This window comes from Sarcophilus harrisii, chromosome 1 (assembly GCF_902635505.1).
Source record: "Sarcophilus harrisii chromosome 1, mSarHar1.11, whole genome shotgun sequence".
In the NCBI taxonomy this organism is placed as follows: Eukaryota; Metazoa; Chordata; class Mammalia; order Dasyuromorphia; family Dasyuridae; genus Sarcophilus; species Sarcophilus harrisii.
In genome coordinates this window covers 383,400,217-383,426,900 of record NC_045426.1, presented here as the reverse complement: position 1 = coordinate 383,426,900, position 26,684 = coordinate 383,400,217, and the positions used below count along the sequence as shown (strand labels likewise).

The following is a 26,684-nucleotide window of genomic DNA, read 5'->3' as shown; positions in this document are numbered from 1 at the left end:
TGGGGGAGAGCACATAATTTTGACTTACAATGCGAAAAGGGACGATTATATTGGTAAAATGTGTGAGAGATACTTAGAGTAATTAACAGTGGTAGTAGTTATAGTAAGGCTGTATGACTGGGACTAACGACAGAGCCTTCTACCCTGACATTTTTTCTGTCCCAAGTTGGGAGCAATTTTGGATAATGGTTTGAATTACTATCTAAGCAAATGAATAGATTGACTTAATTAAGAGTGATTTATTTACAATCTTCAAATGAGAAAAGAGAATCTAAAACTATGTCCTCATATCTAACAAGAAAATAACATGAAACCTGTTACTAAAGAATGAATTATATTTAAGATTTTTTTAAGAAAGTTTTCCTTTATTTCTAAAACAATAACATTACCTTTTCTTATTCAGTCATTTCAGTCCTGTCTGGCTATCTGACACTTCATGTCCTCATTGGGAGTTTTCTCGGCAAAGACATTGGAATGATTTTACCATTTACTTCTCTATCTTATATTCCAGATGAGGAAAATGAAGCAACTACGGTGAAGTGACTTGTTCATGTCACCCAGTTAGTAGGTATCTGAGGCTGGATTTAAACATAGGCCTTTCTGATACCATCTACTGGGCCATCTGACTCCAAACTATTATCTAGGGATTATATTCATATAGACCCAGTTCATTTTAGTCACCATTCTTCAATTGATCCATTTTGTGACTTTGACTGAATCCCTTAACCTGTTTGTAATTCAGTTTTTTTCATTGTTCAAATGAGAGAATCAGGTAAGATATCTAAACTTCCTTCCCAAACTATGATTTATTGATTTACTTAGTGCCAGGACTCACTGCTATTTCCATGGAAGGAGGAAATTTATCAATACTTCCGATTCTTTAATCTTTAGAGTACTTGGATGGTCTAAAACAAAGATAAGCAATGATAGCAGACCCATTTTAATTACACTTTCTTACAACTTTGATTACAATTACTTACAAAACTTACAATTTTCTTACAACTGTGCTATGATGATAGTGACAAAGATTTGTAGTGAAGAAAATGATCTCTGTGGGATGGAAATTAGGAGATTTGGAAATAGAGGTGATAAAAATTTATTTATAGATTACTAATTAAATTTTAAATTTAATTTTTAAAATTACATTTAAAAAAGGGAGCTGTAACAAGGCTTCTAGTCCTACTTGGATAAAGTAAATAGAAACAAAACTTTTTCTTACACTGTCTAGATTTATGAAAAGTATAAACATCACTTTTTTCCTAGATGACCAGTAAAAGTCACAAAAAAGTAGTATTTCTAACTGGGGATTGGGTCCAGTTCTGATTTGCTTTAAAAATGACATTAACAAACCAGGGCTCACACAGTCAATTAACAAACATTTGAGTGACTGTTTGTCAGGCCTACAGGGGGCCAAGTAGAAATGGGGTGGGAGGATAGAGACTTGGAAATCAGATGAGAAAGGTGTGAGGAAACTAGTGATGGGGAAATTAAGCATGAGAGAAAAAAAAGAAAAGAAAATCCAATGGACACATGATAGCTATTTTCAAATATTTTTTAGAAGGATTAATCTTATCCTGAATAATCTCAGAGGGCAGAAATAAAGACCTAAAGGGGAAAGTTACAGTAAGTCTCAGATCAATATAAAGAAGATCTTTCCAACAATCATAACTGTTTGATAATGGAGTAGACTTTCGTATGTAATAGTGAGGTTCCTAATTAATTTTATTTGTCAAATCAATGATCTGCCCAAAATGCCTTCCCCCTATTATGATTCTGTTACTAATCTCTCAGTCTACCTCCAGAGTGCAACCACATTAATTCTACTTAGCAGTAGTCTTCCTTGCTTTTTTTTAGATGCTTCAAAATTTGAATTAAATTAATTCTATCCTTTCCTTTGCAGCTTCACATCTCCCTGCCCCAGTGGGAAACAGGCAATTCAATGTTTTCATGTGACTTAATGTATAAAGCCAAGACAAGTGATTTCATGACTAAACTATATGACTAATCAGTTCAGTTGTGTATAAATTGGTTGTCAATGGGAATTAAATCAATGATTTAATTGTCAAGTGTAGATAAGAATTATAAAGGGAATGGATATGGAAACTTAGCTGTAAAAAAGATTAATTTGATTTTTCCCATAAATGAAACCATGGTTATATATAATTAATCATTATGCAAATAGTTAGCTAAAAAGAGACATTTTAAAAACCTTAACTTTCAGCTTTCCTCAAAACATTCTATCTCTTTAAAAAATTTGCTCTCACTTTGTCTCTCTATACATTTTCCCTACCTTACTGTGAATTAAACTAGAATTTTCTTATTTTTATGAGAGGTTTTATTTGATCACATATTGAATTTTCTTAGTAACTTGATAGGAATCTTAGACTCAAAAGGGAGAATTTAGCTTATTCAATGATTTGATCAAAGACTATTACAGCAAAATTCAATTAGACTACTGTATTGATTCTTTATTTTTTACATTTTATTAATTTTTTTATATTATCTAGATTCTTCCCTGTATCTCTCCATCTTCCTTTCCCAGAGAGCCATCCCATATAACAATGAATTTTTTAAAAAGTTAAAAATTAACAAAACCAATCAGCATATCCAAAAATTTGACATTATATGTTATATTCTATACCTATGTACTTTAGTACCTTTAGAGAAGAGTAAGGGCAAGCATCTTTTCATGTTTTTCTCTATCTCTTTTCTGGGACCCAGCCTTTTCTTAATAATTTTGAAATATTTATTTTCTATTGTTTTGTGATGCTTATTAGTTTCATTTACAATGTTTTCATTGCATTTTATTGTTTTTCTGACTCTGCTTATCTCACTCTGCATTATTTCATGTAAATCCTTTTATGCTTCTCTGTATTCATCATGTTGGTTGTTTCTTTCTTATACTAATATTCCATTATACTCAAGTATCACAATTTGCTGTCATTTATCAAGTGATAAGCATCAATGTGGTTTCAGTAGTTTGCTACCCTGAAAATCACTGCTATAAAATTTTTAATGTATATAAAGCCATTCTTTTTTCTTTCTTTTTTTACATATATATTTTATATTTTACATATATATACTAATATTTATAATTAGTATACATCTAATGGTATACATCTAGGTCAAGGATTATAGAAACTTTTAATTTCTTTATATGAATAATTTCAAATTGCTTTTCAGAATGATTATACTAATTTGAAACATTACCAACAGTTCACTAATATGCCCATCCCCCAAACTCTCCAACATTAACTATTCTCATTTTATGTCATCATTGCCAATTTTTCAGGTGGTCGGTCTCAGGATTGTTTTGACTTGCATTTCTTAGTTTTAGTGACTTTGAACATCTTTCATATAGTTATTAATAATTTGAATAAAAACATATTTTAAATTCTTTTACCACTTATCTGTTATGAGATAGTTCTTTTGTTTTTTGTCATATATGATAAGGAATTTTGAATTGATATGTAGGCAAAGATCTCTATTATCTAACTGTAAAAAGCATATTTTCTTCTTGTCTTCATCTTTTTGATTGTATGATCTTTAATACTGAGGTTGTACTTCTTTTCAATATTCAGTTTGTATATCCATTTAGAATTTATTGTGGGATATGGAGTAAGATATTGATCTAATTATAACTTCTGTCACACTCCTTTCCAGTTTTTCTAGCAATTCTTATCAAATAGGGAATATTTTCCTAAATAATTTTATGCTTTCAGGTTTATTGAAAACACTGGGTTATTAATACAATTCCATTATTTCTGATTCTCACATGTTTGATTTGTTCTACTGATCTACTTTTCTACTTTTTTAATCAATACCAAATATTAACATAACATAATTTTTCTAACATAATTTGTATGTACTATTCTCTCTTTATTACTAAAATTTTCTTTATTTCTCTTGATATTCTAGAACTTTTATTCCTTCAAATGAATTATTTTTTGTTTTTACTTTACCTAGATTCCTTAGCGTATCCCTATGGCAATTGACTGGCATGGCATTAATCTTTATATTAACCTTGAGAGTAGGGCCATTTTTTTTCTTTTTTCTTTTATTATAATAACTTTTTATTGACAGAACCCATGCCAGGGTAATTTTTTACAACATTATCTCTTGCACTCAATTCTGTTCTGACTTTTCTCCTCCCTCCCTCCACCCCCTCCCTCAGATGCCAAGCAGTTCTATATATGTTAAATATGTCGCAGTATATCCTAAATACAATATATGTGTGCAGAACCGAACAGTTTTCTTGTTGCTCAGGGAGAATTGGATTCAGAAGGTAGAAATAACCCAGGAAGAAAAACAAAAATGCAAACAGTTTACATTTATTTCCCAGTGTTCTTTCTTTGGGTGTAGCTGCTTTTGTCCATCATTGATCAATTGAAACTGAGATAGATCTTCTCTTTGTCGAAGAAATCCACTTCCATCAGAATACATCCTCATACAGTATTGTTGTTGACGTATATAATGATCTCCTAGTTCTGCTTGTTTCACTCAGCATCAGTTCATGTAAGTCTCTCCAAGCCTCTCTGTATTCATCCTGCTGGTCATTTCTTACAGAACAATAATATCCCATAACATTCATATACCACAATTTACCCAACCATTCTCCAATTGATGGGCATCCATTCATTTTCCATTTTCTAGCCACTACAAACAGGGCTGGAGGGCCATTTTTATTATGTTCATATTATGTCATGGTCAATCAATGATTCTGAATATTCTTCTAGCTATTTATATTGTTCTTTATTACTTTAAAAGGCACTTTATGATTGTATCTATGTAAGTATTTTGTGTGCTTCCATAAATTGCTCCTCAAATATTTTTATGCATTTTGTAGTTATTTGTAATGGATTTCTCTCTACTGTTGCTTCTTGAAGCTATTTATCATCATCATCTAGAAATATTGTTGATTCTTGTTGTTTTTTTATGTGTAGTCTGCCACTTTGATGACTTTATTGATTATTAATATCAATTAGATTATTTGTTGAGTCCTTTGCATTTTCTTGATAAATCATGTCATCTGCAAGTAAGGATTACTTTGTTTACTATATTTGTCTTAAAATCTTTAATTTTGTTCTTTTTTTATTATTACCATTTCAATCCTTTTCAGAATTATGGAAAATAACAGTGGTATTAAAAAGACATTCTTATGTTACTCTTGAATTTATTGGGAAAGATTTAGAGCATCCTCATTGAACATGATGCTTGCTTATATTTTAAAATAGGTATTTTATGATACTCAAATTTCCCTAATATAAATTCAATTTATATTGAATTTAATGATTTCTTGAATAAATTTTGATAGTCTCTGAGAGAATTTTATTTTAAAAATTTGAAGCTCTATTGAGTAATGATTTTGTTCTGTAATTCTTTGTTTTATTCTTGGGTTAATTATTGGGGTTCTATTTGTTTCATATAAGGAAGTTAGCAAAGTTCTTCTTCAATTTCTGAGAATTTAAATATTATTTATCACTAAATTAGCTTATCAGTTAATTAAAATTTTAATATTAATATATCAGCATATATTAATATATTAATAAATTAAATGTTATCAATTGTTATTTAAAACTTTAGAAAACTCCTAGTTCTTATACATTTACATAGGATTTCCACCCCTCACTTTGGTAATTGCTTTACAATTAGTTCTTTTTCCTTCTTTGAGTTAGGTTATATTAGATCTCTATTTAGTATTCTCTTAGTTTGAATATTTAATATTTTCAAAGACAATTATCTACTTTTTGTGAGTTCTTAGTTCTATTGGCATAGTTATATATAGTAGATTTTAATGATTTTTTAAAAATTCTTTTGATTTCTTGAGCTTTTCTACTCTTTTTGTTGCTTTTCTACCTTTTCCTTTTAATTGGGTGGGCTAAAGATTTATTAATTGTTTTCGGTGTTTTCAAAGAACCAGTTTTTAATTTTTTTTATCATTTCTATATAGTCTTTTTGGTTCCCAATTTATTTCTCATCTAATTTTCAATATTTTCTCTTTTGTGCTTATTTTGGATTTACTTGTTTCATTTTTTGACAAATACATATTAAATTCATTCTTCTTTAGAAGATATAAATTATTTAACACTAATCTCTAGCAATTTTTTCAATTCTCTGTCTTCCCCCTTGTTCAATTTTCTATTAAGTTTTTCCAGTTCTGAGAGAAAAACAATGAAGTATCTGATGAGTATTGTTTCTATTCCCTCTTTGTGATTCAATTACTTTTCCATTTTTTTTTTTCATTGATTATTAAACTCAAGTTTTCAGGATATATCATTTTAGGTTACATCTCAAATTCCTTTATTTTTAGAATAAATTATTCCATTCATTGTTATGTTTTTTTTGGAAGGGGAGGTACCAGATAATGTTATGTAACTTTCCATCTTTTTTCTTTGAAGACCTTTCTCCTGGTCATTGTTATCAGCTAATGAAATTGTTAAATTTAACCACTATATTGATTCATAAGTTTGTGGAGTTTTTTTTTATTTTTCTGGAGATGATCTGTGTATTTTATTGATTGATATTTTTTCTTTATTCAGAAGTTCTGGATGGTTTCCTCATAATATTTCTTGCTTCTTGGTGTTCAAGTTTTTTGATATGTCCTTCTAGGAGACCTGTGATCTTTGAATTGTCTCTTTGTATATTGTCTTCAGGATCAACGTGCTTTGCTTATATAGAGATAATTTGTTCTTTTCACATATTTTCTTCTCTTCTTTCATAATGTACTTCATTTTAAGATATTTCTTTTCCCAATGAGCTATTTTTTCTTTTGCTTCTTTAGAGAGACTCAACCACTATAGATTCAAGTTTTTCTATTCTGCCAATTGTTTTGTTGTATAAACCACAAATCTTTCCATTTGTTCCCTTCTTATTTTCTCAAAATTCTCTTTTCTCTTGAATCATTCTGGAACATCCTCTTATTAGTAGATGCTATTTTATGGAGTTACTTTGGAGATGGTACGTGTATTCTGAGGAGATTATCTTCCATTTCCTATCCTAGTAGCTACCACAAGGATCCTCTTTTTTCCACATACATTTTTTTCTTCTCTCTCAAGCAGAGTTGATATCTGCTGCTTGTTGCAATAGGAGGTTAGGAAAATAATTGGGAAGATGGGAAATAGAATTCATATTCAGAGACACTATATCAAGATGGAATTCTGAGTCAGTCTCAAAGCACAAGCCTTGTAGAACATGAAAATTGGTAAGACAGGGATGCTAGAGGGATTTATTATGGGTGAGAATTTTCCCAGAATTCACCTAGCTTGTTCTTTATTGAGCTTCTTGTTTTCTTGTTCAGGGGTTTTAGCTATTTCTTCTGTCTCTCATTGATAATTCCTCTTTTGGGGGTCTTGGTAAGAATTATCATCAATAATCATTACTCCTATTGGTCATATGATCTAGAAATCTCATCGTTCTTAAAGCTTAAATCCATCCCTTTCAGAGACATGGAAATAAAATTGAAAATTCTACTTAAAACAGTTTACTAACTCAGAGTAAAGGATTCAAGAAATATTTTGTTTCTTGCAGACAACATAGATATTTGTGAATTTGTGTCAATTTTAACCTTTAAAAACCACTCTGCATGACATTCTTTAGACTACTTCACCCTCCACATGCTAGTCCTGCATACATAGACTGTGAAAACAAAGTTCAGTATATGTATCTGTGTATTTTCAATTAATTCACAGGGGGAAAAAGTATAAAAGGAATGCACCTTCTTAACTTGATATACAGACAGGGCAGTGCATGGCCAACAAGATTTCCTCAGAAGTTATTTTATTGCTTGGAAAAATAAATTTCTTTCTCATTAAATGTTTACCGTAAAAGATTTTAGGAGCTAAAAATAAAACCTCAAAATGAGGTGTTTATTGTACAAGTAGCTCTTTGACATGATTTTGGCAACATTTTAATTTAAGGATTAAAAATAAAATTCCAATGGATGTTAAAAAAGAAGTAAGCTGAAGGCACGTTCCTGGGGCACCAGTCCAGCCATTTGAAACATTTTCAAGTGACTTGTCATAACAAAGGTACTGAAATATTTGGAACTACTGGCAACAAAGACAAATTTTGTTGATTAAAAATTTATTGTTATTTTTGTGATTTGCAACTTAATTAGGGCCTATGAAAACTTTTTGAGCTTGCTAAATAGACCATATCCTTGACCATCAACTATCACAGGGATATGTAGATAGTATCATTCTCTTCCCTGAGAAGACCCCAATACATATGGCATCTTGCTTGGGGTTTTTTTTGTCATTTTGCATTACTATTTAAGGAATTCAAGGGACATTTTAGTAAACTTTTCTTTAAGAATGGAAATTCCCTTGAAGCAGAGTGAAGCTAACGATGGATTAATTGTAGATTAGAGGAATCTGATTTACTGCAGATGAGATTAATATGTCTTTGTGTATCTGCTTTCATTTAACTGACATGCTGGAACAAAAATGCTATTTTTCCATGAGTAATCTAGACCACCCTATGTTTCCTTATTATAACTGGGGATTACTAAACTAGAATAAAATGCCTGAATTTGTATAATCTTTGACTTTTGCTGTCTGCATTTACTATAGAAGGCAGGTGGTCTGAACAACTAGGCTCTGCATATAATAGAAGAATCCATTTGGGGTGTTGTTGTAGCCATCAACTCTAATGCCCTGGGAAAGTATCACTGGCTTTCAGTTTCCTCATTTGTAAAATGAGAAGACTGTATAGATATATATGTATGTATATGTATGTATGTATGTATGTATAAAGTCCCTTTTAGCTCAAATCTGTTCCCATGAACATAGCCAAAGTCACAATTCAGCCCTCAAATAGACTACTAGTTGATTTATCTAATAGCTACAGACTATGTTCAGACCTCTTCCAACCAATACATAATGGCTTGCTACTCTTCTCAGGTGAGATTGGTGAGATTAGACAAGACACTGTCAATGGTTATTTTACCTTTTGGTTCTATGACATCAGAGCAATTTTCCTGAAAGATAATGTCTAAGTTCTTTTTTTTTTTTTATCATGGTTCTCAGGAAGTACAAAAATCCTTAGACTGTCTCTTCTATATCTATTTTCCAGGTCAGTTTTTCCAATGAGGTATTTTACATTTTCTTCTACTTTTTCTTTTCTTTTCTTTTTTTTTTTTTGGTTTTGACTGATTCTTGCTGTCTCATTGAGTCATTTCGATTTGTTCAGTTCTAATTTTTAGTGAATTATTTTCTCCAGTTACCTTTCTAAACTCCTTTTTGTATTTGCCCAACTAAATTTTTAAATGAGTTGTCTTGTTCTATGGATTTTTTTTCCATTTCACAAATTTGATTTTTCAAGGGGTTGTTTTCTTTTTCCATTTTGTAGGAAATTATATGCTTTTACCATTTCATCAAGTTAATTTTGAAAGGAGCTATTTGTTTTTTCCATTTCACTAAGTCTATTTTGAAAGGAGTTTTCTTCAGATGATTTCTATGTTTCCTTCCAAACCCTCCTGCAAAGTTCTCATTTCTTTTCCCCATTTTTCTTTTAATTTTCTTTTAAGATCCTTTTTGAATTCTTCCAAGAGAACTTTGAGTGATAGGGACCAATTCATATCACTCTTTGAGACTTCATCTGGAGGTGATCTGCTTTTAGTATCTTCAGGGCTTGAAAATGTTCTTACATTACCTTCATTTCTTTTCCTAATTCTTCCTCTATTATTCTTATCTCTCTGTTTAAATCATTCAAGAATTATTGCTGGCCTTGGCCCCAATTGGCATTTTTCTTTTGTGACTTTATTTGTAGCTGTTTTCACATTGTTTCCTTCTGAATTTGTGTCTTGATCTTCCCAGCCATCATGGTAGTTTTTTATTGCCAAATTCTTTGATTTTGTTGTTTGCTCATTTTCCTAGCCTATTTCTTGACTTTGAATTTTATGTTAAAGTTGGGCTCTGCTCATCTGGAGGTGAGGAGGCACTGTACCAAGCTTTATGTTTTGTTTTGTTTTTTTTTAAAGATGAAGAAATACAAGGTATCTATCGTCACAGTCACATAGAACACAGAAATATTCTAAATAACTATTGATTAGAGGCATTCAAATTTAAACAATTTTGAGGTATCACCTCATACCTTTTGGATTGGCTAAGATGACAGGAAAAGAAAATGATAAATGGCAAAGAATTGGAAAATGAATAATGCCTTATCAGTTGGGGAATGGCTGAATAAGTTATGATATATGAAAGTAATAGAATATCATTATTCTATAAAAATTCAATAGGCTGATTTTAGAAAAGCCTGGAAAGATTTACATGATACTGACAGAAGCAAGCAGAATAGGGAAACATTGTACCCAGCAACAGTGTGATGGTCATCTGTGATAGGCCTGATTCTCAGTAATTCAGCAAACCAAGGCAATCTCAATAACTTTGGATGGAAAATGCCATCCAAAGAAGGAAAACTTTGGAGACTGAAGGCGGATCAATGCATTCTATATTTACCTTTTTTCTTGTAATTTTTCCTCCTTCTGATTTTTCTCTTTCAACATGACTCATATGGAAAATGTAAAAAAAAAAAAAACCCAGAATCTACATGTATAACCTAAAAAATAAAAACAAAAAGTTAGATATCTTATATGTTCTTTTATTTTCATCAATCTTTTGACTTTGTTTTAATATTTTATATTGTCATTGATAAGAATGGTAATTTTTAATGCTTGATTCATTTTAATTTTCAGGTCATTAGTTTCTTGAATTAAATTTTCTATTGTCCATTCAAATGTATGAATTCTTCTTATTTTTTCTTTCACACGTTCCATTTTGTCTCTTGTTTCCTTTTTTTCAGGTATTCCTACAATCATTGTTTCCAAAGTATCTTTTCTCGTTGCGATTTTATTTGGATTTGTTGTGTTGTTTCCAGTTTCCTTAAGTCAGACCTCCTGTATTTTTATCCAACCAAGGTATTTATCATCATATTCAGTTTTTCTTATCTCAGCATCCTCAGTATTTAGTTTCAAGGAGTATCAGGGGGATGAATAGATGTTATGTTTAGACCATGCTCAGAATAATGTGAATAGGACCTCTCTCATCCTGAGTAGGATGGTCAAGATTAGACCCCTTTTCAAAAGGTACTGATGTTGCACTTTATTTAGGGGCTCTCACTTTCTATTGGGCTCAGAATCTCCCTCCAGGCTCTGCCTGGGATCTTGATCCCCATTTTGCTGCCTTCAGAGGTTCCTTTCATATTGTTACTTAAGACCATTGGAAATATCTCAGCCTTGGCTTAGCCTTTCTCCATTTGACAGATTCTGTATAACTATAACTTATGAATCCCAACCCGAGCCCCCTAGGATTGCCATGTGCTCTGCTTTGTACTTACATTATCTTGTCTATTTCAGGATCTCTGCAGGATTCTGGACCAGCACCATGAATACTTGTCTTTGGTGGAAGAGTATAGAGGTGATTCTTATTTCTTTTTAGACTGAATTAATGGCTAAGCTCTGTAGCAATGTCAGTGGAGCAGTTCCTCTATATCCTAGCTAGACATCTATTACTATTTTCAGGAAAATCCTCCCATGGCATCTCAATCTGTGCAATAATTGTCCATGTTCTCCCAAATCCTTCAGGATTCAGCCTGCATACTGAGTATCTTTGTCTAATTATATTGACATTGTGTGGTACCAACAGAACATGAAAGTTTACTTTCATTCTCATTGTATGACTGACTCATGTTCTATTATGATCACAGAACTCCTTGACTACATCTTTTACCCCACATTTCTTGCACAAATTTTCCTTGACAATGTTAAGATTAAATTATAAGGTCATTGACTTCAGATATTGCCTTTTACTCTTTTTTGCATTCCCAGTTCTTAGTACAGTGCCTGGTACATAAAATATATTTATTGAATGATTGATAATATCTTACAGCCTGATAACTCCCCCTTTGTACCCTTTCATTCTCTTTATTGAAGATATCAAATTCTTAGCACTGACTGAACCAGATGAAAATGTAACTGAGAAATATCTAACAAAATAAATACAAAATCCACTGAAATAGATGCTGTTAACATATGGTTTTCCAATTCAACATGCAGCCCATTGGGATTCTTTTCAGTTTGACACCATTGCTTTAGATGCCCTGAAATTTTATTCAGATACTGTGATATATTCTGGTTTACAACCACACACCATCATTGAAAGAATATTTAAAAGATGGAGTTTTTATAAAAGCAATGCACATTTTTCTAGAGAGTAATTTAGCTTGTTTCTTCCTATTTAGTTATGAGTCCATATGCTTGCTGTATTTGTACAAAATATATGTATTGCTCTACTAATTGTCCATTCAAATGCACAGCATAGTCTGGACAATAGGAATTATTCATCTATTTTGTTTTTCTGTGTGGGTGATTATTTTAAACTCCTTTTCCCAATTACTGATCTTTCTGGGGCTTTGCAAGGTTCTAAGGCTAGAAACAATCAGCACAATATTATCTGAAAACAGGTGAATTTGGATTCTGCACTAGGCATCTTCATAATGGGGTCAAGACATCTTAAGTAAATGTGTGTGTGTGTGTGTGTGTGTGTGTGTGTGTGTGGTGTGTATTTATGCCTCACTTAACATTTTTAAATAGGGTAATTAAAGTTATCTGTAACTTTCACATTTTTCCCACAATTTTATTGAAAATGTTAAGAAATTTGGTATTTTAAGTGAATCAAATGCTTTTTTACCATCTAAAAAAAGAATAAACAAAGTGTGGCATATTGTATTTAATTCAGTTAATTGAATAACTGTTGAAAGAGATGATTGCACTGACCCGGGTAAGAGGTGATGAGGGTCCTTTGTAGGGTAGCATATGCATGAGTAAAAATTTGTTATGATGCTTTGCATGGTGTAGCAGAATAAAGAAATCTAATAAAAAAGTCAAAACAGTTAATTGAATAAACTGTGAATAGTACAGAGCAAAAACTATCTGAACTGAGAGGACTTGGGATCAAATAATAGTTCTACCATTTACTAATATGTATGACTTTAGTTAAGCCATATCTTGAGGCCTAATTTTCATCCTCAGAAAAAATCTAAGAATTAGACAAGATGATCTCTATAGTTTCTTCTACTTCCAAAGATATGATCTTGTGTGAAATGGTCTGCAATGAATTGAAATTTGTAAAAAACCTGGGATTTTCCATTCTTTTACATTAATCAAAGTTGCCCTTGATACATGTACCTTCTTATAACAATTTGTTAGAGATAGGATGAGAGAAATATTAAGCAGTAATTTTAAAAATATTTTCTTGGTCACTTTTTTGGTAGTAAAGTTTAAAATATTGTCCAAAATGTTGTCCTCTTTCAAAAAACTTCAGAGTTGGTCCCTTAGTGCTTTCAAAATTATTTAGCATGGATGTCCTGTGCCTTTATTTGCTTTAACCCAGATATTTTCCAACATAATTATTGCTTATCTTTATTTAAGGTCACCCAATATTAAAGTACATATTGATTTAATTTTTTATTTATAGATTTAATTATTTTGCCTTCTTTTCCTTGTAACATATATATATATATATATATATATATATATATATATATATATACATAATATATATGCACACACATACATAGATATGTATAGGTACTCAAATCGTTTATTTGGGATTTTGTTTTTGTTTTGTTAGCAAACACTTATAAGTTGTAGAACTAGGTAATCAAATGATCCATGAAAATGATTTTTTAAAATTATTTTTGCATTTTCAGTAAAAACCAATTTCACCAAATTTTCTATTTGAACTTTCCATGGAGAATCTGAGAGTCATCTTAGCATTTAGCAGCTACTTTCTTCTGACTTCTTATTTTATTTATAGTGAGAATGTTAAGAATGAAATGATTCATTTTCTCCTCCAATAGTATATCCATTTTTTGGTTACAGGGACATTGACTTCATATCTAGGGTAGTCATAGGTAAATTAATGCTTATATGCCATCTAAATACTGTGATTCTTTACAGAAAGGGACAGGAACTGTTTATTTTTCTTTGTTTTGTGAATTTTCATAGTCAAAAAATTATTATCCACTGAATAGTCTACTTATGATGAGCTGCTCTGGACTTAGTTAGGCTGGTCCTCAGAAAGTACACATCATCTGCTGTAGAAACCTCCCTAGAAGTTCCTATATAAATTCCTATAAAGGGGAACTCCATATTCCCCTGGCAGAGCCTTTCAAAGTCCAGAGTTACCTGTATGCCATGAGGATTGTGGTTAGTCATAGAATTCTCATGGACAAAACAGAGACCAAAGGCAGAATGGTAGTCCTAAGTAGATTTGGAACTGAATGAACAACCAGACCTAAAAATACTGAATAATGCATTAGTTTTCAAATGGAAAGAGGCCTATTGTACAATTCTGCAACTTTTTAACCTTGGTCACTTGCTGTTCAGCATTTTTATCAGTGACTTGGATGAAGCCATTCTTAAAAGTATAAAATAAAATAGGTAGGATCGTAAAGGAAACCGATTATATTGAAATGCAAATATATTTGAAATAATATCAATTTTTTTTTAAGTTCACATACTTCAGGTTAAGAACCCTTGTTACATGTCATTTTTCCTGGCAGTGATCATGGGATACTTGGGATTTTTTTTTATTTGGTAAAAATGGTTACTTCTTTTTTTGTTGTTTCCTATTTTTTTTTCTTTTTCCATTCCCAAGCTGAGAATTTTGAGACTTTTCCTTTTTGGTCCAAGAGGAAGAAAAGGAAGTAATTGCTCATTTTGCCTGAAATAGTTCATTCTACAAAGCCTTATTACAAATGAGTGGTGGAAAGACTGTACTGTTCTTCATGTTCAGTAAAATTAATGCTAGTGATATCAGAAAGAAACTATTAAGGTTTTTGTCTTAGATTGTCTGGCTTGTGTTGTTATTACCAGTATTACCAAGAAGTACTATAGGTGAGATTGGTTTACCTGTGCTGGGCAGGTTGTTTGCAATCCTCCAAGTGGAATTGCAAGAGGATATGTAAACAGATCTTTGTAGCATGATTCAAGATTTGGCCGTGTTTCTAATGCTGGCATTTTATGATACCTGGTAAGTGAAAGGAACTTTGGTTTTTATTACAATTTGTCTTGACGGAATTCTTCACAATTGCCAGCTTCTATTAAGAGTGTGTTTGGAGGGGTGTAGTTGTGTGTGGATGTGAGTGTGGGTATGGATGTTCATGTGCCTATATTCCTTTGGAGAAAATACAAGTTTATTGAGCATGTGTGAGGAGATATAAGTGGCAAATGATTAGCCTTTTTTTGATAAATTCAGAAGGGAGAAAGCACTAAAAGCTGGGACTCAAAAAAGACCCTCACAGAAAGTAGCCATTGAACTGAGTTTTAAGGGAAATTTGGGATTTTGAGAGGTAGAAGTTGGAAGGAAATGCTTTTTAAGTGTTGGGAGATCACCTGAATCCAGGGAGCCAGGTAGAATGTGGAAATCCAGTGATCCATTAAGAGATGATTGCACTGACCCGGGTAAGAGGTGATGAGGGTCCTTTGTAGGGTAGCATATGCATGAGTAAAAATTTGTTATGATGCTTTGCATGGTGTAGCAGAATAAAGAAATCTAATAAAAAAGTCAAGTGGCCAACCACTTGTAAATCATAAGACCCCTCATTTAGTTTTTGTATATTGTAGCTGCAATTGATTCTCATTGAATCAACTGAGGGTGCTCTATTTTTGTCCAAAAAGGTTTAATCTATGCAAAGAGCACTTAAGTTTGAGTTTAATTAAAAGTTTAATTTGCAATCTCAGAATAACATTTGACAGGTGGTCCTGCTTGATGATTCATGGTGATCCTCTGCTGTCTTACAACTGATTTTCCAAACACACCATTTTCACAAGTAGGGATGCCATATTCATAATAATTTGGTAGTCAGTGCATATGCACATATATGTGTGTGAGAGTGTATGTACATATTTATGGGGTAGATTTCCCATAGACAAATAGTTCATTGCCAGAGATCTGAATATTCCCAGGTAATTCATCCAGGAAGCTTAGCTATATCCATTCATTTCAACTGCCTCTTCACCAACTTTTTCCCTCTCAGCAAATGGACAGATTCCACTTAATTTAAAGCCCTTTTGGTGTATTGTGTAAAGAGCAGGGAACTAGGCACTGAATTTTTTTGAAGGCACCTTGATAATCTACAAACTGAATAATTAACTCCTGAATAAAAGATTCATTGTACTTTGATAACTTTAGAGCTTTTGCTCTGTTCAAAGGAGAATGAGAAAGGACAAGAATTGTTTTACATTTTCAGGGTAGAATGGTATATTAAAAGATGATCATGTAAGTTTCTCCACCTACCTCCTGCCCTTTAATTGTATCTTCAGAATAACACATTCCCCTCTTGTTTTAGTGAATTTACTGTGCAAATCTTGACATTCCTGGGATTTGTGTCCCATTCATGGTAAAGGCAGGCTTAGAGGTCTAGAGATTAGGATTAGGATTAATGATTATAGAGAGGTTCCTAAATTATGGCCAGGGCAATTGTAGCAATGTGGAGTCAGGAGAACCTGAGTTCCAATTGGCCTCAGACACTTCCTAGCTGTGTGATTCTAGGCAAATCACTGTTTCCTCAATTATAAAGTGAGCCGGAGAAGGAAATGGCAAGCCAATCTTGTATCTTTACAAAGAAAAGCCCCAAATAGTGATAATAAGGTCACAAAGAACTGGACCTAATTGAAAATGACTGAACAAGAAATAAGCTGCGACTAGCACAGCAGCATTCGGCCAATATGCATTAGTCAAACTTGAGTCCAACTCATTTTTTCTTTTTTTTGGAGACAATGAAGTTAAGTCATTTGTTGAGGGCCACATAGCTAGTAAATGTTTGAGACCAGACTTGAAGTCCCATTCTCCTGACTCCATGTCCAGTGCTTTTATACCACCTCGTTGCTACAAACTCAGTTCTTAGCTCAGGCCAGCTCTCTATCCACTATATCCCTGCTGCATTTTTTCCCCCTCACTTTATTCCTGTGGAAAACACAATTGAGGGAAATTAATTTGGTCTGGTTCTGATCCTTATTTGTTTTTGGCCTTTTTCCTTTATGGAAAATCCCTTTGTTTGGTCTTGAGTAACTGTTTGGTTGGTATAGTGACTTTATCACAGTAACGAACACGGTAGGGCCAGTGTGTTTATAGCAACCAAAGCTCTTAGTCTACATGCCAATAAGACTTTGATAGGCCACTCAGAGAGGCATGGGGGACATATAGCTGCTTTCAAAGTGCTTTTTTCACTTAGTCATTGCAAGTTCTACCTGGAAGATGTGAAACAGCCATTGTTTGAGATGGGGGAGGATTGAAAGAACATTGTGTTCTGCCTCTTATCTTGACTCTGTTCCACTCTCTCTCTCTTCTAAGCACATACAAATTCCTTTGAGCTTTCCACTGCCTGCCCTTTTCCCCCATGCTCTTCTTTTTTCCCTCATTTTCCTCCAATGATGGTCTGTGAAAATTCAAACAGGTGGCTGCAGGTAGAGGCTGGGCAGGTGTGTGAATAGGCCATTTCTTTTCTTTTTTCATAGCTCAAGCTTTGGGAGAAATGTGTGTCCGAGAGAGGGAGAGTTAAATGTTTTTGTTTTTACTGAATTGATGAATGAAATGATCACACATTTTTTTGAACATCAAAGTGAAAATATACAAAGATAGTTGGATTTTTGTATAATTTTGTGTATAAAGACCCTCTCAATGGTGATTTCAGGTAAAATGGGGGTGACTGGGTGATGAGATGGATAGAACTCTGGGCCTAGAATCAAGAAGCCTGATATATTCAGCTTCAGACACTTTCTAGCTGTGTGACAGTAGGTAAGTCTCTTTACCTCAGTTTCCCTCAGTTTGCTTATGTGTGACATGGGGATAATAATAACCTCTACCTTCCAGAGTTGTTGTTGTTACAGTAGATAGTGCCCATCCTGGAGTCAGGAATGATAACCTTCCCGATTTCAAATGTGATTTCAGACACTTATTAGCTGTGTCACCCTTAGCAAATCACTTCACCCTATTTCTTTATCTGCAAAAGTGAGTTGGAGAATGGCAAATCACTCCAGTGTCTTTGCCCAAAAAAAACCAAAAAAACACAAATAGAGTTAAATCAAACCTGATTTGAATGACTAAATAACAACATGGTGGTTATAAGAAGAGTTGCACTACTAGTAGCTATGGTTCTTCTTTCAACATATGAAAGAATCAAACTTGTTATGAACACTTAGAAATTAAAAAGCTCAATTTTGGCCATCTAGATCAATTCTCTCATTTATAGTTGAGAAAACTAGGTCAAGTCAACAAGCATTTATTAAGAACCTACTGTGTGCCAGCTCCATGCTAAGGAAAACATTTCCAAGAGCAGCTGCCTATTCTAGACCCAAATTTTTAGTATGTTAGATCTTGCAAAGGCTTTCCTTCCAACTGTTTCCACTTCCAGAAAGGAACAGATGCATCACCCAAAGAAGTACATCACCTTTCCACACTGTAGACTTTGCTTTATATTTCTGCCAGAATATTCTTAGAAATCATTTTAGGCTGAGAGACTTGACAGATTGATTATATAGCCTGTCAGATATTATGTGTCCCTTGTTCCAGTGCAGAAGATCTGATCATTTTCATAAGAACATTTACTGGAATGAATCCAGAGCATACAGTTAACTCTTTCAAAGCCACCTGGCATGTATGTAAGCAGATTGAAAACTAGTATCTGATTGTCACATCTTATGTCCTGAAAGACAGAAATTTTAATCTATAAGATTGATATTAAAACTTCACAAAGTATCATTTAAGCCAAGAAATGTTTAAATGATTCATGGACAAAAGATCCATATGGAATAATTTAGGGGATATTAGGAAAGAGACCTGTAGAGTGAAAAAAAGAATGGACAGGAAATCAGAAGACCAGGACTCTGGTCCCAATTCTGCCAATAACTTATGTGTTAATCACTTTGTAGTAATCATTTAACTCCTCTGGGTCTGTTTCCTTCTCTGGCAGATAGATTGATTCATATGCTCTATAACATCCCTTTGAATAACAGTCTATGACTCTGTAGAAGTAGGCAATGTGGTATCATGGAATTGGCCCTAGATTTGGGACTCAGAGGACCTGGGTTCATATGCCATACCTGGATTAGGGCATCTAGATGGTGCAATGGACTAGACACTGGACCTAGAAACCTCTGCTTGATTCAAATCTGGCCTCAAGACACTTTCTAGTTATGTGACTCTGGGCAATTCACTTAACTCTGTTTGTCTCAGTTTCCTTACCTGTAAAATGAGCTGGAGAAAGAAATAGTAAAATACTTTTTTTAAACCATTATTCAGCAATTCCTCCTGTTAAGTTCAATGTATTTCAGTTTTTTTTAACCACCTGAAGATAATGGTGGCTTTTCCATACTAATGCATTCTCTTTCCATTCTTAAGGATTTAAGACCAAGTTCTCTGTCTTCCTTTCTCAAATAATTCTTGCTCTTATAGAGGATGATTTCAAAATTCATACTGATGTGCCCTCAGATCCTTTAACCTCCCCAATCCTCAATTTTTTAAGCCCCATGACCACCTTCTCCACTCTACCTCAACCACACACAGGGATAATCACACTTTATCTTGCATCATTAACCATAATTTTCTATGTCTTTGGTCAAAAACTTTGACTTTTCTCTGTCTAGTCATAATCTATTCTTCACTGTCATCATGACTTCCGATCCCTTATTTTTCATTTTCAGATCATTATCCTACTCTGACTTTTTTCTCTTCCCAATGTCAATGTATAGCCAGTTAAGCTCCAGTATTTTTTAATTGCTTACCCCCTTGTTCTCCCTATGCTACAGGATAGAATAGAAAAAAAAAAAAATTACACAACCATAAGTTCATATTATTCAACTTTTGAGTGCTCACTGAATTGTTGTTATTCAGTTGTTCCTGATTGCCTCCACTTCTCCTTCCTCACTCCTTTGCAATTTCGCTTTTTAGCTTCAGCCCTCAACTGAAACTTTTCTCTACAAAATTACTAATGACCTCTTAATTGCCAAATCTGGTTGGCGTTCAGTCTTTATCCTTCTTTACTTCTGTATTTGACAGTGATAACTACTCTCTGCTCTTCAGGTTCTCCCAGTTATCTGAACATTATTTCTCAGTGTTTTTGGATGGCTCATCAATCACACTGTACTCCTTAATTCTGGATGTTCCAGAAAGATCTGACCTAGATTCTATTTTCTTTTTTTCTCTATGCATTTTTCTTGGTTACCTCATTAGTTCTTATGAGTTTAGCTATGACCTTTATGCAAATGACTCATACATCTTTAAATTAAGCCCTGGTTCCCCTGTGGTTTTCAATACCACATTGCCCACTGCCTAACCTGGCATTTCAAACTAAATGTCCTGGAGATATTTTAAACTCAACATGTCCCAAACAATTCATTGTCTTTTTCCTCAAATCCATCCCTTTTTCAAATTTCACTTTTGGTCAACTTTCCATCGAAAGCAGCACCATTCTTTCAGGATCCCAGGTTTATGCTCTTTGTTATTTTTTACTTCTTGACCTCCCTCACCTTATGTATCCAACCAACCGACAAATCTTACCATTTTTAGCTCTATGAGATTTCTTGTAGCTTGATGCCCTTCTCTCTACTGAAATGGCCACCCACTTTAATTCAAGTCTAAAGAACCATTGATACTTCTTTAGACTATTGGCAATAACTTTCTGGATCATCTTTTTCCATCCCAGTTTATCCTCCATATAGCTGCCATAGTGATTCTCCTTTAATATGATTGGACCATATTATTCTGTCTAAACTCCAGTAAGAGAGGGAAGGAAAGGAATAAACACTTATATGGTGTCTATTATAAGCCAAGCACTGTGGTGTCTTCTTTGTTTCCTTCCTTCCCTCCTTCTTTCCTTCCTTCCTTCCTTCCTTCCTTCCTTCCTTCCTTCCTTCCTTCCTTCCTTCCTTCTTTCCTTTCCTTTATTCAAATATTATTGTTTCATTTGATCCTAACAACAATCTTGTGTGAAGTAAGTGCTATTATTTTGCCCATTTTACAATTGAGGAAATGGAGGCAAACAGAAGTTTGTGACTTGCCAAGTCACTCAAGCAGTAAGTGTGTGAAGTAACATTTGAATTCAGATTTTCCTTGAGTTCCTGAGCTCAATAGACATTGTACCACAAGTTGCCTCAATCTCTTGCCTCTGGAGTACAATACAAATTCTTTCGTTTAGCTTCTAAAGTCCTTACAACTTGACCCAAAACTATATTTGCATTCTTGGTATACATTATTCCCCTTCACTAATCCATGAGTGAGTCAAAGGAGTCTTCTCTCTCCTTCTCATACAGGTCTCCACTTTCTACCTCTATATTCTTTCCCTTTACCTGGAATATCTTACCTTGTCAACTTCATTTCATAGGATATGGTTTTTTTTTTTGTTTTTTTATCCAATCCAATTCCAATGTAACACTTTTACATGAAGACTTTTCTCAGACTCTCCAGTTGCTAGCACTCTCCTTTTCTAATTACATTAGATTTAAATGATATATATATATATATATATAATTAATATAGATTAAATTATATATATATATAATAAATATATATTATATTAGATTGACAAATGAAAACATAATATTTATATTATATTTTCATATTTTATTATGTCATATTATATTCATACTATATAGCTTATATTTATATGTTGATATAAAGGTTTTATGTTTACATTATATCTATTATTACATTATGCCTATTATATCTACAACATTCCTTGGTGCCAATATCAGAGACAGGATAATGGGGGGGTCATGTGTGGACAACTCCTCCCTGCACCCCTCTCTTAGTAAGATAGAGTTATTTCACTGTCAAGAACTCCTAGTGGAAACTCCCTTAATTGATAGCTATCAGCAACTACATCAAGAATCCCTCTCTAATTTATAAGTTTAGAGAGTTAAGTTACCTGAGGCCTACTGATCAGAGACAAAACTTCTATCTAGTTCTTCTTGACTCCAAGACCAGCCCTCTATCCCCCATACCATGCTGCTCTCAGACCTGGTTTTATTATGCTAACATGTTCTCATGTAGAGCATAGCAGTCAATGCTAATAAAATATATCAGAGTGCTTTAACACAATGCTTTCATTGTTTACTAAACATAACAAAGGACTAGGAGGTAGACTATGTGATATTGGGTATTCCGATTAATCTTTCTGATCCTCCATTTTCACATTTATAAAGTTAGAATAACAATATTTATACTACCTAGTTACAAGATTGTTCTGAGTGCTGTGTAAAATGTGTCATTATTACTCATTAGTAATATTCCTGATGGCAGTCTTATGAGCTAGGCCATCACGATTAAGTACTTTGTAAATTATAATTTAAATACTTTAAGTATCATGCCCAGACACTTAAGCACTAAGGTTAAAATGCAAAGCTCTTACTGGTATTTCACCATTTATTGGTTTAATTAATTATTAGGTTTTTATTGAACATAATTCTGGCTCTACAAGCTTCTCCCACATTGTGGGTGAGATAGTGGGGAAGCCACTCGAACTTTCTTATAAGACACAGTTTAGTGGGAAGCCATTGTTTCAAGCTCTAGTTAAGATTTCTAAAAGATGAGTGAAATACTTCCCTTAAGGGCTAGGATGATAGTGGTAACTTATTCTTTGTACACAGGGTAAAAGAGCTCTTATATCCCCTCTCACAGCCAGCAGGCTCGTCCCACTAAGTCCAATCTGCTGCCAACAGCTGTGCGCTAGCTATGTAACAGAAATGGCATGCGAGCTTATCACATTTTTGGATAACATGAAGCTAGGAGAGAGAGCTGATGCCCTGGATGACAGAATCAGGATTCAAAAAGATTTTGACAGGCTGGGCCAAATGATGAGCTGAATCTAGCTGATGAAATTTAATAGGGAGAAGCATAAAGTCCTATGACTACATTAGGACAGGATGGGGGAGACCCCATAAGACCCAATTTTACAGTGGACTAGTTCAACATGAGCCAGTTGTATGACAAGGTTGTGAAATAAAAGCTACTATAATTTTAAATTCTATTAATATTAATAGCATGTATATGACATTTTAAGATTTGTCATGTACCACATATATATATATATATACCTAATGTATATATGTATATATTATGTCCAATTATGTTCAATAAAAATCTTAATAATGAAATAAATCAATAAATGGTGAAATAGCAGTAAGAGCTTTGCATTTTAACTTTAGTGGTAGGTATGTGAGCCGGGGGCTAGACCCCCTTCCCTAAATTAACTAATCAGAGACATCTTCAGGGACAAAGAGAAAGCATTTATTTAGTCCCCGCAGGGAGAGGCCCAAGCACAGCAGGGAAGCATCTCAGGTCCTAACTTGCTAGACCTGCAAGTGGGAAATAACAAAGCTGGTTAAATAGCAAAAAACCCAAGTCTTTTCATTGGATAGACTAAAAAGGAAGTAATCTTTATTGACCAATGGTTGCTAATGTTATCTGCTTCCTGTTGGTCACTCACATCCTGTAGCTGACCTAGGGTCTGACTTTTAGAGACCACTAGGCCTTGAGTCATGTGACTTAGGCCTAAGATCTGATCTACTCCATCTCTCAGACTTTTTGAGAAACTTTACATGGCCTCACTCGCAGGTATCTGGGCATGATACTTAAACTATTTAAATTACACTGATGGCCTAGCTCATAAACCATAATCCCAAGTGAATAAGTAATGTTATTATCTCCATTTTACAGATAAAAAAATTGAGGCTGAAAGAGATTAAGTGAGAAAACTACTATGTGTCAGAGGCAAGATTTGAACTTGGGTCTTCCTGACTCCAAGTTGAGTGCTTTGGCCAACAGTAATGTTCAAATCAATAGAAATGATCCATCTTACTATACTTTGTGCTGATCAGATCAGCTCTGGAGAAGGGTAAAGGGGGGAAAAAAATTCAATTTTTTTCCCCAAACATTTGAATGCATATATTGCAGAAGAGGGGCAAGTATGACATAATGACATAATACATGGTTTTGCCCTTTTTTGTGTGTGCCATGGACCACCCAATCCCACCATTATGGTCAGTCTAGTAAAGGCTATGAATCCCTTCTCAGAATATTATTTTTAAATGGAAAAAAATAAAATACATAGGATGGAAAATAAAACAAATCATATTGAGGTATTCCTGTCAAAAATATTTATTATTTAAAAGTTAATGAACTCCATTTTAAGAATCCCTGATAGTAGGTAGAAGCCTGGTCTTAGAATCAAGAAGTTTAAGACAGTGCCTTTTGACACTATTTGAGTGGGCAAAACTACAAACTTCTTCATGCCCCAAGGCAATTCAAGACTGGAAGTTTTTTTTTTTTAAAGATACCTTTCATCTGTTGTCAATCCCCATTTCCCTCTCCCCCCCCCAAAAAAAAAAAAAAAAAAAAAAAAACACCCAAACACACAAAACAAAACAGAAGAAAGAGCCAATCTGTTTTTGGTTGAACCAGAAGGCCAATGGACCCAAGGAGTAGAAGTTAAAGGGAAGTAACTTTTAGTTCAAAATAAGTGATTCAAACTGATTAGACTTTGGCCCTTCCTTCTTTTTTCCATTCTTTGTTTTGGTAGATTAGGGAAAGGGAAGGATAAAGACAGAAATAGCTAGAATGACTGTTGAATGTATAAGGTGTGACCACCAGGCACAAAGAAATTGTACTAACTTGTATGCATTTTTATCTGACTTATTCATGATTGGTGCATCCAAAAAACATGCCTAAAGAGCTTATTTATTCTCTAATATGAAAGAATGTACCTCTGGCCAGCAGATTCAAGTCCAATCTGCATTTTTGAGAAGAGTTAGCCAAATCCTAGTTGGGATCCTAGATAGACTCATGCATGTCATAACATAGCTGAAGATTAGGACAAAAAAGATCCAGAGTAGCCATGCCACAGAAATGATAATAAATTGTAGTTAGGTAAATAAGTCTCCTTAACTCAAGCCATTACAAAAAGTAACACTTTTCAGACTGAGAGCAGTCTCAAAATAGAATGAGTCGAAATGAAAAGACTGCTTCATTGTATTTTTTTTTGGGGGGGGGAGGGGATTGGTCACAATTCTTTTTTAAAAATGTATTTATTTTTAACATACATTGTTCTATGAATCATATTGGGAGAGAAAAATCAGAGCAAAAGGGAAAAACCATGGAAGAGATTAAAAAAAAAAAAGAAAAAAAAAGTAAACTTAGCATGTGCTGATTTACATTCAGTCTCCTTAGTTCTTTTTCTGGATGCAGATGCTATTTTCTGTACAAAGTCTATTGGGATTGCTTTGGATCACTGAACCACTGAGAAGAACCAGGTCTTTCTTTCAGAGTTAATAATCACACATTTTTGCTGTTATTGTATATTATTCCTGATTCTGCTTCTTTCACTCAGCATCAAGTTTATGTAAATCTTTCAAGGGGCCTTTCTAAAATCAACTTGTTCATCATTTTTTTTTATAGAACAATAGTATTCTTTTATCTTTATATATTACTATTTGTTCTGCCATTCCTCAGTTGATGGGCATCTACTCACTTTCCAATTCTTTGTTACCACAAAAAAGAGCTGCTACAAATATTTTTGCACATGTGGGTCCTTTTCTCTCCTTTATGATTTCCTTGGGATACAGACCCAATAATGGCACTGCTGAGTCAAAAGTTATGCAGAGTTTTATAGCCCTTTGGGCAGAGTTCCAAATTGTTCTCCAGAATGTTGGATCATTTCACAACTCCACTAACAATGCATTAGTGTCCCAATTTTCCCACGTCCCCTCCAACATTTATCATTATCTTTTCTTGTCATTTTAGCCATTCTGAGAAGTGTGAGGTGGTACCTTAGAGTTGTTTGAATGAGTGATAACAGTATGGTTTGAAGTTATTATAGATCATTATGCATATTTTCCAGATCGTGAGGATGCCCCTGTAATGTGGAAGGGATAACTGTACTGTAGAAGATAGTCTTAATGAATAAGAACAAGACATTCATCTCGAGGGTGGGTTTAGTACAGGATGTAGAGGTTGACAAGAAATTGAACTCCAAACTTCCCTACCATGGTTCATCTTTTCCCTTTATTCTCATGTCCTGCTTGTCTGTTTGGTGAGTTCTCCCTGGAATATCTGTTTTGATGAAGACCCAGATTAGCCATCCTTCTTTTTCCAGACTTCACCACTATGCCCCCAAGTACATACCTCATTTCCCATCCCATCTCCCCCATTTTCAGCTTCTTTTTATATTTTTTCTTTCTCCATTTGAATGTAACCTCCTTAAGGGTAAGGATTATTTTTTTATTTCTCTGGCTTAGCACAATGTCATACATATCAATAAATATTTATGGATTTAACTTGAGACAGGCTTTTTTCCTCATGGAGCCTCAATCTCTGTGTAGGGACAATACTAAAAAAAACATTAATTAGTTAAAAATCCAATCACCCTGCAATAAAGAAACAACTAAACTCATAAATATTGGTAGAATGACAAGTAAAAGATGAAGGATGGACACATATGGTTAGTTACTCCTATGTCAGATGGCTCCAAATGGAAAAAAGTCACATGATTTTTTTTTCAAGGTGCATGAGATACCTTGCTAATGATGCTCTTAAGGATTTGGTACTTGAATGTTCATGGTACATGAATGTTCATTAAGACCGCTATATGTTTTGCAATGATTGATATTAGTTTGATTGTATTTTAAT

The 26,684-nt window shown here is 33.6% G+C and overlaps 1 protein-coding gene across 2 annotated transcripts in view; it reads left to right on the top strand.

Moving 5' to 3' along the window:
• LOC100934839 (probable palmitoyltransferase ZDHHC11) overlaps positions 1–26,684 on the top strand; it is a 161,199-nt gene that overhangs the window by 17,738 nt on the left and 116,777 nt on the right. For both annotated transcript variants that reach the window (XM_031946081.1, XM_023495892.2), the window contains exons 3-4: positions 10,804–10,918; positions 11,357–11,417. In XM_031946081.1, the coding sequence (XP_031801941.1) occupies positions 11,385–11,417 (33 nt within the window). In that variant the 5' untranslated portion in view covers positions 10,804–10,918; positions 11,357–11,384. The remainder of the gene's footprint in view (positions 1–10,803; positions 10,919–11,356; positions 11,418–26,684) is intronic.